General features: G+C 48.6%; 1 protein-coding gene across 2 annotated transcripts; it reads right to left on the bottom strand.

Annotated features, from left to right (window-relative positions):
• Nucleotides 1-2403: 2403 nt before the first annotated feature.
• On the bottom strand, nt 2404-12527 carry CUNH14orf93 (chromosome unknown C14orf93 homolog). Of its 2 annotated transcripts, XM_055309296.1 has the most exons (6): nt 11495-12527; nt 8565-8885; nt 4980-5041; nt 4655-4758; nt 3408-3520; nt 2404-3147 (listed from the first exon to the last, which is right to left on the bottom strand). In XM_055309296.1, exons 1-6 carry the CDS (start codon nt 12098-12100, stop codon nt 2728-2730), a joined length of 1626 nt encoding a protein of 541 aa, XP_055165271.1. In that variant the 5' UTR covers nt 12101-12527; the 3' UTR covers nt 2404-2727. The 2 variants fall into 2 exon arrangements, with proteins under 2 accessions (XP_055165271.1, XP_055165272.1); XM_055309297.1 differs by lacking the exon at nt 8565-8885.
• Between the last annotated feature and the right edge of the window lie 405 nt (nt 12528-12932).

Raw genomic sequence — 12932 nt, 5'->3', positions numbered from 1 at the left:
ATGGAGAAGGAAAAGGATTCCTTTGTATTTAGATAGTAAATGAGTATGAAAATTATATGCAAACAAACCATGCATATTATTTTCATTTCAACATTTTGAACACCTTTCATAATCTTAGTTTAGCCTTAGGGAATGGGGAAGCAAAGGAAGTTAATATCTTTGGGGAAATTAATTTGGCACAAACTATTTGGCTTCTTTGTCCTAACTGCATTGTCTCCCTGACCTCATCTCTCCCGAGAATCAGCCTCTCTTTTTCCCTGTCAGGCCTACAGCTTTTCTCTGATCCAGAGTAGAGTTCACTATCAGACTAGAAGCAGGGAACACTGAAAGCATTAGTAACAGAGGGGAGCTATCAGGTTGCATCCAGAACCTGCTGTGAGCGACATCTTCAGAATTAACCATAAGGCTCTCCCTCCTTTCCTGTCTCCAGATGGGGAAGGAGAACCTGGATTCTTCCTTCCAACTAGTTACAGCCAAAATATCCACCGAGCCTCTTATATTTGGAAGCTTTCCCACTTTAGAGTGAGGATGGGAGAGTGAATCTAATGAGAAGTTGAGAAGCCTTTAAAAGGAGGTCCATGTGGGAGTTAGTGGTGGCAGCAATGGGCACAGTTGGGATCAATAACCTGTATTTTCAGGGCTTAACAAGGACGAGAGATAAGTGAAGGCAGGGATGCACTGAAGGCAGGCTCCGATCGTGCTCATGACCTCGGGGTAACTGTTCCATAGTCTGAACTGGAATCGAGTGCTCCACAGGCCCTGTTCTCCCTCTTCAAGACTTTTAATTACGAACTATGTACACAGATGGCTCCCAAAGCCATACCTGTAGCCCAGACATTTTTTCTTTTTAAAAGTAAGCTCTTTATGGCCAACGTGGGGCTTGAACTCATGATCCTGAGATCAAGAGTCGCATGCTCCACTGACTAAGCCAGCCAGGAGCCCCTAGACCAGACTTTCTTAGACTTAAAAACTCAGCTGACTACCAGCATCTCCCCTTGGTTGTCTCAAAGGCATACAACACCCTCCATCGACTTCACCTCCCCTGCCTCCAGAAACTGGCTCCTCTGGAGTCCCCTGGGAAACGGCGCCATTAACCACTTAGCTGCTTAAGCCAGAAATCTGAACATCAACCTTCTGCGATCTCTCCACCTCATGTCCAACCATGAGGTCCTGTCACTAAGCCCTGTCGATCACAAAGTCCAATCAGTTTGGCTTCCTAAATATCTTCCAAATCTGTCCTCCTCTCATGATTGTTTCTGTCTGGCCACCATCACTTCTCTCCTGAGCCACTGCAAAAGTTCCTCCTGCCATCCATCTCATACAGAGGGCAAGAGGTTCTTCTCAAACACAAAACCCATCATCTCATTTCCCTTTGATTTTTTGCTGCCTTTGAACTAAAGTCTACATTCTTTAAAATACTTGGTGAGGTCTCTGTTTCTCCAGCTTCTCTCTGCACCATCCCCTCAAACCATTCTGCAAGGGGATGGCAACTCCTCTGTGCTCTCTTGCCTCTGGGTTTTTGTCTTTGCCCATCCCTGGTTTGGAGCACTTGAAGCTTCCCCTTCCCTTCTGGTTAACTCCTCCCATCTTTCAGGTACCAATTTAAACACCACTCTCTGAGAAGCCTTTCCAGACCCCCGGAATAGGACAGCCACCCCTGCTGTCTGCTGCTGCTGCACCTGACACTGCCACCCCCCCCCCCACCATCATCACCCTTATCACAGTTCATTTCACTGTTTACTTAACTGCCTGGGTTCCTGATTAGATCATAAAACCTCTAATCAGCATCTAACTCGATCAAAAATGTACCCACAGCACCTAACACAGTACCTGACACCTAGTAAGTTATCGGTATTTGTTGTATGACTGACTGAACAGAAAGCCATTTTTTACTTCACAATCCACTTGTCAGGCACAAAGTTTGTGGGCGAATGTGTGTGGATGCATGTGCGTGAGTGTGCGCGCACGCACATGCACACACACCCTTTCCTCAAAATACAGTTTGGCTGTTGGGACTACGAAATAGCTACAAAGCCCATATACTGCTGGGTCACACAGTGGGAGAGCAGCTGCCAGTGAGACTTGGGAACTCTTTAAGCTTTAATTTCTTCATGTGTAAGATGGGACTAATAATAAAATCTGCCTTACATAATTCAATAAACAATAGCTATTATATCTGTATCCCAGTTCCCAAATAGGAATGGAGCGGTGTTCTGCTCAGAGGAATCAAGCCCATGACCAAAACTGCCCACCAGGTGGCAGTATGATCCTGGACTGGCCCTGCGCTGCTTCCACTGCAGAGCCAGACCAGCAGTCAGGGGGAAGCAGAAGGTACAATCAGGGCTGCTTCCCCAGAGCTTTGAGTGAGACCAGGAAAAAAAGAAACCAACTCAGAGACTGGGGTATATGTCAAGAAGGCCTCATGTTTCTTAGACCCAACCTCCTCCCTTTCTCAGACCAGGCTCCCTGAGGGGAGGCACTATGTATACTTAAAAATAAGCACTTTCTGGCTTGCCATTCACAGAGAAGGGGGGAGGTCCCCTTTCTAGGTAAGTGTTTTTATGCCACCACAGCTGCCAGCTTCCATTTCCATTGGGCACTGTTAAGAAGAGAGACAGATTTGCTTTCTCAGACTGCAGAGAACATCTTGTTATTCTGGGAGCCCCATAGCCACCCATTTTGGGGACATGGGGACTGGCAGAAGCCAGTTATTCTTGGTAATAGATTTCATTCATCCTTTTCCACCTTGATTTCAATGAACGAGTTCAAGTCAGGACAGCAGGTTTTGTGGGGTTGGTCAAAAGATGGAGAGACAGGTCCATTCTCATCACCTCCTTCATCTTCCTCTTCTTGGAAATTAGGATTATAAAGTTCTGGTGGAAGGAGCTGGGCCTCAGCAGAAGGTAGTCTGTCTGAGGGAGGCCCATACACACGGTTGGCTTTAGTGCCATGCTTAGAGTTGGCATCCAGGTGGTAGCAGAGCTCTGTGAGACGCTGGGCCCGGAACCGGGGAGGCCGGGCCACCCAGACACCTGGCTCATTAAGGCTGTCCTCTTCATCTGACATCAGCTCTTCGGTCACATCCTTCCATAGGCGTTGGTCCTCAGGTCCAAAATGCCTCATGATGCTGGATCGATTGGCAAAAAGCTAAGGTAGGAGCCCAAGGCAGAGATCAGGAAGAGAAACAAAATATGGGTTAGATTTAGGGAGAGGGCTCCTGTAGGATCTGTATCTGAGAGAACCTAGCCCCCAAACTCATCTTAGAACCTGCTTCCCCCCCTCCCCTCTATCTGCTAACATTCCTGGCTCTCAACCCTATTCTCAGATGCCACGTGCTCTGCCCCTTCCCACTGCAGCTTAGCAGGGTTTAGTGTTTAGCATCTTGAAAGGAAGGCCTAGAAACCTACCCGGTATCTGCGACTTCGAAGCTTCTTCTCCTCTTTTTCCTTCAGGCCTTTAAAGGGGTTCAGGGAGTTGCGGTACTCACGCCTCTTAGTAAGGAAGTAGGCTACACAGGCTCCTGGTGGGGAGGGAGAAGGGTGGGGCCAGAGAGTAGATCTTTTTTTCTGCCCTAACACTACTGGCTGTGAAGGTGAGAATCACTCTAGACTGGGGGGGGGGGGGGGGGGGGCTTTCTCACAGACCAGACCCATCAGTATCTATTTCCTCTCTGGTTTGGTTCTCTCTGCTCACCTCCCTGTCCAGCACTGATTCCTCTCTAGTATCTCCCACTGGCACACAACAAGGCCAAGCTTCTGTAGCTCCCTCCCCCGACCCGGGGCTCAATTTCACCCACTCCCATTCTACTCTGCTGGTAGTGGATTACAAGTGCTTTTACAGCAGCTTTCTTAATGCTTTAGGGTTAGCTATGGGCAAATAACAGAAAAGAAAGTAGAAAACCCAGGATGTAATATTTAGGGACAAAAGGGCAGGCCTGGATTCTGACTTCCTTTCATAACACCCTAGATTCAGGCACTGCAGAAACATCATGCCTGCTGCTGTTAGCTCTTTCCTTCTCCCATTTTCTTTTCTTTCTTTCTTTTTTTTTTTTTTTTAAGATTTATTTATTTATTTATGATAGACAGAGAGAGAGAGAGAAAGAGAGGCAGAGACACAGGAGGAAGGAGAAGCAGGCTCCATGCCGGGAGCCCGACGAGGGACTTGATCCTGGGACTCCAGGATCGCGCCCTGGGCCAAAGGCAGGCACTAAACTGCTGAGCCACCCAGGGATCCCCTCCTTCTCCCATTTTCATTTCAAGCGGGATGGGGGAATAAAAAGGCAATTAGAAACAATCCTGGGGCGCCTGGGTGGCTCAGTTGGTTGAGTGACTCTTGGTTTTGGCTCAGGTCATGATCTCAGGGTCTTGGGATAGAGTCCCAAGTCAGCTCCATGCTCAGTGGGGAGTCTGCTTGAGATTCTCTCCCTCCCACCCCACCCTGCTCAATCTCTCTCTCTCTCTCTCAAATAAACAAACACAAATAAATAATAGAAGAAAAGGAAACAATCCTGTGAAGAAAATGTGAGAACAGCCAAAAAATTTTTTTAAGTTCACTGTTTTCAAAACCACCTAAATCATCTCCATTATGCCTCTTCTCTGACCAGGAACAGTGAGTGGAAAAAAGATGAGATAGGAGTTAGGTCAGTTTTTCTCACCTTTCAGCTCCTTATCCGTGTAATTGTGGGGACTGGTCACCAGCTCTTGCTTGAGCTTTTCCAGAAGGAACTTCACTACTGAAATATTCCAAGAGGACTTGATGCTGCCATAAGGAAGATCATGAACAAAGCAGTCAGCATTTTAAAAGCCAGACAGAGATTCTTGGCATGAAACAACTTTGTGGTAAACTCCTCCTCAGCCAAGGACAAGCAAGGGGCAATGGTGAGGTGAAAGCCTTAGCCTCATTGTTACAGTGGAGCAGCCCTCTACTTCCCTCTCCTTGGCAGAGTACCTTGGGATGCTTTTTCCTCAAAAGGATCATACCTTTCAGACCCATTGAATCTCTTGTCGTTGGTGATGTGGTTATGCACATTGTGGACCAATTTCTAGGGGAAAAAAACAAATACAGATTCAAGCCGGGAGTGGATATGATGAAAGCCTCCTCTGTTCCCTAGGCCTTGTCCCTACGGGGTTCTCTGCCCAAATCCTTCCTATAGTCTCGGCACCATTTCTGTAGATGCCATTTCATAGTCAGAGAGCCCAACGAACTCAGTATTTGGAGTGTCCTTCTTTTTGTGGTCCTTTTCAAATAATCTGTATGGAGACTCCAGGATCATCCCTGGTCTTAACTTCTGTTCCTGTGGAATATGGTCACTAGAGCCAAAGGTCATAGATATTTTGACAAACATACTCCTTCCTAGTAGCCAGGAGAGAGCAAATATACACCAGGACTACTGCAAGTGGACATTTCTTGAGGCCCCCTACTTTTGGAAATTTTAACATTTTATTTTCAATATATCTATTTCTTTTCATCTAAAAATGTCTTCTTAATCTTCTAGTAAAACTGATGACCCAGGAAAATACCCTAGGTATATCCCTTTGCACATTTCCACAAATCTCAGGGGTACACACATCATGGTCTGAAAAACAAAAACCTAAAATAACAGAAATGTGAAATGCAAAGGACCTTGGAAATGCTATCACCCAACCTCCCTTTCACATCATTAAACAGGCTCTCAGCTTTGTTTATATACTTTTAAGAACGGGTTCTCACTAGTCTTTTGAGTCAGCTTATTTTATTGTTGAACATCTCTGATTGTTAAAAAGTTCCTGTCTTAGACTCCAATATCTGACCAGTTTTGCCCCTGACAGCACCTAAAATCTTTGAAGACATGTCTAACGTACTCCCTGAGTCTTCTATCAGGTCTAAATATCCCCAAATGCTTCAGCCATTCCTTAGGACAGTTTCCAGACAGACTCGTTGTGAAACCATCAGGTTCTCTCTGGCTTGCCAGTGTCCCTTGGACACCGTGGCAGTGGGAACTGAATTTAATGCATCGCTGGAGACCCGGCCAAAGGGAGCATTACTTCCTGGAGTGGCACTCTACACTTCTAGGAATGAAACCCAAGAAGTATTACCTTCTTAGCAACCCTATCCCTATTCCCAGTGTCACAGGGTTTATTCCTATTGAGCTTATAGTCAACTCAAGTCCATTTTGCACATGGATTCCTATCTTTGCCATTCTGTACCTGTTTCATTTTTTTAAACTTTGCTGCAAGATTTTACATTTCCTCTGATTAAATTTTGGTGTTTCTGATTGTATTTTCATCCCAAGCTCCCTCGGTCAGTGGAAATTCCCAGTCCCAAACCGATGGACTCATATCCTGATCTCAGGACTTCAGCTTCAGTTGAGAAATCCCCAATTTAGAAAGAAATCTTTTGCCTCTAGGACTGACTGACCATACCAGATAAGGAAACTACTGTCAACTTTTTATGGTGAGGGTCTCCACTCTATAAAAAGGCCTGTTATTTTATCTCTTGTAAGTCCCAACTTAAGGAATCACAAGAGATGGGTGAATGCCTCAGAAAGAATTTGAAAGTGTTGCAAAAAAGGAAAGAAAAGAAAAAGAAAAAAAAAGGAGTTGCACAGCTTCCAATTCAAGTGGCCTGGAAGAGATCAGCTGATAAAAATCATACCAGGCTTGAAGTGGAAAGGGAAAATACTCTAAGACAATAATAAGTGTTAAGACTATAAAGGCCACTGGCTCACCTACCTTCTGAGTGAGCTAAAAATAAATACATTTCCCCAAGGAGTGGCTGGGATCTGCCTCATTCCAAGAAGTCAGTGGTTCCCGTTTGGTCCTTTGGATGGATCCCTAGCAGCAATCCACAGTGGCCGGAGCAGATTAGAGGGCTGCCCCTCTGCTTCCTTCCTAGAGCTAGAGGCTGGAAGACGGAAGGCCTGAAACTATCCCTGTCCCTCGAAACCACAGTCTGGCACAGAAACATCTGAAACTTTCCTCTGCGACTAGGCGGTAAGATTCCCTGACTGGTCCTCCAGAGCCTTTCAAGTACTGTAACAGTGCACCAGGGGTGAGCACACTGTCCTCCTGTATAGTCATCATTCCACTGGGCTCTTCAAAGGGCCGGCAGCAGCCAGGCCTCAACCCCAGACCTCTCCCCAGAGGATGGAGGCAGAAAAATGGGAGTGGTAAAAAAAATAAAAGGAAAAGAAAAAGAAAAATGGAAGTGATGAAAAAAGAAGTCCTGTTTTATGCCAGTTGTGATTCTCACATGTTTATTCATGATTTTAAAACTATGAAGTTTTGGGAAATCCCTCGAAATGCATTTCTGGGTATATGCCTCCATTTCTATCACTGGCAGCAAGAGTGGCCCTCTTAGGCCAGAAGTCTGTGACAGAAAAACGAAACCTATTCCCTATTCTTGATAAGTAAGCTATCCTTGAACATAGCTAACATTTTTTTTCTTTCATAGCCAACATTTATTTATTTATTTATTTATTTATTTATTTATTTATTTATTTATTTTTCATAGCCAACATTTAAATTGAAGGTTAGAAACCGCCCCAGTTGATTTTGATTATGAATGGTGTCTTCCTTCCCAGGGATGGAAAGAACCCCTCAATGTAAAAACAAATCAAATGAAAGGGAAGGTAAGAGTCAGGAGTCCTTAGAAAAGGGAAAAGGAAGCAAGAATAATAAAAGAAGAAGCTTCAGTAAAGATTATGGAGGTATGCATGGTAACTGGCTGTCTTCAATCTTTACTAAGACTATGACAAGAAGAAAAGGGCTAGACTATGACCAGATTTCATTTCCGGTGGGTGTGAATGGTGAGTTCTCCTATCCAGAACTCTCCGGTGACTCTATCAGCCATGAGCCAGAGAGGGAAACGCCTTACAGTCCATATATGATCAGGATCTAGCTAAAGAACACCCCTGTGGTTATCAGAAAGATGTTTTGGGGGCACAGAGGTGATTCAGAGGATTTTGGTCACCCTAGAGCAAGGTTTCTCAATCCTGGCGCTATAGACGTTTTAGGTCGAATAATTGTGGGCGGCTCCCCTGTGCACTGGAAGATGTTTAGTGATGCTCCTGAGGCAGCCCAGTACCTGCCCTGCCAAGAGCTCTTAGAATCCCTACTCACCAAACCTTGTGACTGAGCTGAGTGTCTAGGGACCCTCCGCTCCTTTGGGGCTTGGTGCCACCTCGGCACACGTTGGCCTTTCTGCCAAGGGGCTCCTCGCTGCTTGCCCTGAAAACTGGCAACTTGCTGGCCGTTTCCAGTGCTACCCTTCAGTGGTCAGTCTGCTCAATCCCTTAAATATCTTCCCAGCAGGATTACTAGATCACGGGGAGGAGATGTGACACAATTCCCTTCTCTTTGAACAGAAGATTTCAATCTATCTGGAAAAGCTTAAAAATGTTCCCTGATTAGCAGGAGGTCTTCGTATCCCCCAGGGCTTTGGGCCAAGCTGTCTCCTCCTCGCCCCTCCCACTGCAGTAGGGATTCAGGATACCATTCATTCAATGGAAATAAAGTCAACCCACATTTCATTCTTCACTTCTCTCTCCAGACTGAAGAAAAATGCATAGAATTGAGCTCACTCACGGAGAGTACCAGATCCCGCTTGCGCCTGGAGTTCTTCTGCCCACTCCCTCTGGTCCTGCACGGGGAAGCAGTAAACCCTAGAGAGTGTCTCAGCTCCCCCGTTCCCCCAGGGCCTGACTCTTCCAAGGCACCATCCAGGGCAGCAGCAGCACTGAGCATGTCCTCGGGGCGGGGTGGTGGCAGCTTGCTTCCATTTTCTGGCCCTGTCTCTGAGGTTGCCCGCTGGATAGCCAGTTGTGTGGCTGGTGAGAGCTGCTTGGCATAAGCAGGGACCAGCACCCGCTGCACTGCACCCTCAGAGGCCACATAATCATCCACCAGCTAAGAACATAAAAAAGAATAGCCTATTAGCCATCCAGGCTTAGGGGAACCTGGTCAACCATCATTCTCTGGCCAAAGATAGTGAACAGAGAGTGGAAAGCCGGGGGAATCCAGCACAGTCTCCAATGGCCAGGAGCTTGTTTCTCTGGGACTCTTACGGGAGTGTTGGCAAATAATTCTTGGATATACAGGGCCTCTCGTGTTGAATTGTTACTGTACGACTGATTACAAGGACAAGGCTTGTTTCTGACACTCCATTTGCGAGGAATCATCTGTGATTTGCTCTTGGGTATAAGAATCATAGCCAGGCAAGTGTTTTGTCTAAAAGGGACTGAGGGAGGAAGTGATGACAAGAAAGGAACACCAAGCAAGAGTAGGAACAAGAAAATAAAGTGATAACAACAAATAGGAGAAACAGGAGAAAAACGGGAGGAAAGAAGAGAGACATAAAATCAGAAATTTCTAGAGAGGCTGGCACCAGCTGCCCCCCACCCCACCCCATTCCCCTTGCAGGACCTGTCCGTGTCCTCACCTTCATCCTGCCCTGGCTGCATCCGACTGTCACTGTCCTGACATCTACTTGCTGCCTGTGCCCTCATTCAAGGACATACAGGGCAGGGAAAGGAAGGAGGGAGGAAGGAGAGAGAGGGAAGAAAGGAGGGGGGATTTCTGAAGCCAAGAAAACAAAACAATGAAAGTGGGGGGGGAAGACACAGAAAGAAGCAGGGGAGGAGGTTGAGATTTATAGACCTGTGAGCTGCTTTCTACACTGTGAAATCTAATTCTATCCTGTCGGCTTGGAAGTCTTCCTTCCTTGCCTGACAGAAGCAACGCTCAGGACATCGCCTGGCCTGCTACCTGCTACCTGCTACCCCCTGCCTCCTCCCACCTCTCTGCAGCACCCCCCCCCAGAGAGTCCTGGCTGGGCATGGTGGGGCAAGGGGCAGTGGCCACCACCCACCACATGGCTAGGCCTTAGGCCTTCAGGGAGCAGTGACCAGCTGCACTGTGACACTGGAGGAGCATGGGGAGCTTCACATTCATTTCTCAGATCTAGCAGGTGGGCTGGGAGTTTCCTCTCTCCCATCTCCCCTGTGCGTTCTGCTCCTTTTCTCTTTCCTGGGTGTCTGGGCCTTGTTGTGCTGGCTGCTGCGGAAAGAGGAAGGAGAGGGCAGCGGGGGAGCACAGGGGACGAGAGCCAACAGACCTCCCACTGTCTCTCAAGTGGTGACACATCTGTTACTTTCCCATGCCTCTGATCTCCCTAGTTGCTCTGGCTCCTTTTCGTACTTCCATGTGCCACGCTCTGCAGTTTTTACTCTACTCAGCGAGGGTTTTCCTGCTCAGAGGGCCCTGAGCAGTAAAGAAACTGAAATAGCACAGGGTACTTCTGTGTCTTTTCCTGCTCACAAAATATGCGTGCTTGCTTCTTGCTTCCCCACTCCTCCCTGTCACCCTCTTCCCAGGAACTGTTGGCTGGCCACTTCTTGTCCTCATATTATTCCCTTCCCTCTACCTCCTTCCCACCTTTCCTTATGTGCCCTTGAGCGCATAATACTCTTTCCCTTTAGAGTCACCTTTCCAGAGCACCTGGGTGGCTCAGTTGGTTAAGTATCTGCCTTTAGCTCAGGTCACGATCCCAGGATCCTGGGATCCAGCCCCTCATCACATCGCCCTCCCTGCTCTGTGGGGAGCCTGCTTCTCCCTCTCCCTGTGCCTGCCATTCTCCCTCCTGTGCTCTCTGTGTGTCAGATAAATAAATAAAATCTTAAAAAAAAAAAAAAAAAAAGGGCAGCCCAGGTGGCTCAGCGGTTTAGCGCCGCCTTCAGCCCAGGGTGTGGTCCTGGAGACCGCGGGATCAAGTCCCACGTCAGGCTCCCTGCATGGAGCCTGCTTCTCCCTCTGCCTGTGTCTCTGCCTCTCTGTCTCTGTGTCTTTCATTAATAAATAAATAAAATCTTAAAAAAAAAAAAAAAAACAGCTTCACCTTTCCTCGACACCCTTTTTCCACTTTTTTCTCCTTCCTCCACCCTTCATCTCCACCTGCTGCCTTCCCTCCCTACACCTGTCTTTCTGTTCTCTTTGTCCTCTGCCTCTCTCCTTCCTTCTCTTTCCTCCCTCTCTGTCCTTCTCCCTCTCCAGCTCTCCCTTTCTCCCCTCTATATTCCCCCCTCTCTCTCGGTACTGAATTCCTCTTGGCAAGCAGAGGGCCCATGATAAAATATGAATGAGCCGTCTGTGCACGGCAGGCCGCCTGGCCAGGAGCCGCAGAGCCCCGGGAGCAGCCAAGCCAGCCGTGGAGGGGAAGGTAGCACTGCAGAGCTACAGAGAGGCAGGGACAGGCACAGCGGCCACCACACCCACCAGAAACGACCTCCCTGCCCAAGAGGCTGCGATGCAGAAGACAGTGGAGGAGTGACAACTAGCCCTGCCAGCAAAGGAAAGTTGGTGCTGTCCTGTTTCAGCCCAAGTGAAACCTGAAGAAAGGCTGCCGGCTGGAAAGAAACCTGAGGGAGGGAGGAGGAAGAGAGGACCAGGCTGGGAGAAGCCCTCAGGAGCAACCACGCAACACTCACGACACCCGCGGTCTGCTCTGGGGCCATACTCACGGGATTGAGCATTGGGGCCGCCTCGCTGGCACCCAGGGCACACCCAGGGAGCCGCATGTCTCTCTGGACGGCTGGGAAGCCTAAGGGCCCGGGCCCCCCGGCCGTGGTGGCTCCCACCTGCCACAGCTCCTCAATCACCACCTGCATGCCGCTGCCCACGCTGTCACAATCTTCTTCTGCACCCGTGGCCGCTGAGGCCTTGCAGGCTTCCCCGGGGCTCTCCTTGAGAGGCCCCGGCTCCTCCGGCGGGGAGCCGTGCGCCCGGCTGACCTCATCTTCATCAGGGCCTGAGGCTTTCCCTTGCTTCAGCTCACCCACCTCCTCCTGGAGACGTTTTAGCAATTCGTTGTTGGCCCTGGCGAGCCCCAGAGCGGCCTCAGCCAGGCCCACTGCCTTCTCCACCCGCTGGTAGATAATATGCAGGAGCTGCTCTGGACTCTGAACTGCCAGGCCGTGTCCCGTCACCGTGATAGGGGTGCTGGCAGGAGGGTTCCCGCCCTGGGAGCCTGTGCTGCTCGCTCCGGTCTCGCTCTTACAGGCACAGCAGCAGCATCTGGCCTCGCTGCCACCAGGAGGGGAAAAGAGGATGGTGGCACTGAAGGACATGGCTGATGGCAGCGGGGACTACTGTGCTCACAGCTGGACTGCTCCAAAAGGTGTCCCCGGTCAGCCGGACTCGAGGCGCGTAGGAAGCACTGGCCTCTTTGGATTTACTTTCCTTTTTCATGGAGGGTGACCAGAGAAGCCTGGGTACCAGGCAGTGGGCTCTGCGGAGGAGGCGTAGGCAAGCTGTGAAGGAGCATGCAGTCCATGGCTGCCAGTGCTCAGCCTGCAGAGGAGAGATGCCTTCTATGTGCAGATCCTGTGCTCTCCTAGCACAGCACACTGGGTGTCCCACTCACCGCTGACCCAAAGGGTGGTGCTGACACAGGCCTTCCTGATGAACACAGTTGCAGGGAGTAGAAGGTATTCCTCCTGCACACAAGCATGGAACCCCCTGCCACTCCAAACTGAGGAACAGAGGGGGACTCAAAAGGACCCACACACATCTGAAAAGATGAGAAGATTAAGGAAGAAAAATGCAAATCTGTCTTTGCCTCCTCACTATCTTTGCCGTAATAACAGTCATTGCCTTTTGTCTCCTTGACATCATTCCTTAAGGAGTTCAGAACACTTCCCGCAGGTTATCTCAACCACACAGAAGCTCTAGGAAACACATATTACCCCAGGTCCGCTGAAGAGAAATGCAGACGAGTTATAGATCTTTTTCAAGGTCAGAGGGAGACAGCGGAATCCAGTTATTGCTACTTTCAATCTAGTGTTTATTTTTTTTAACTGATACCACTTTGTGTTGACATAAAGAATCACGATTCTATCCTCTCTATAATTTTCTTACAGATGCATTCAGAGTAAGAATCCTAGGTAAGGAACATGTCCA

Source organism: Nyctereutes procyonoides, unplaced genomic scaffold (genome assembly GCF_905146905.1).
Source record: "Nyctereutes procyonoides isolate TBG_1078 unplaced genomic scaffold, NYPRO_anot_genome, whole genome shotgun sequence".
NCBI lineage: Eukaryota > Metazoa > Chordata > Mammalia > Carnivora > Canidae > Nyctereutes > Nyctereutes procyonoides.
This window is presented reverse-complemented; position numbering and strand designations above follow the sequence as displayed.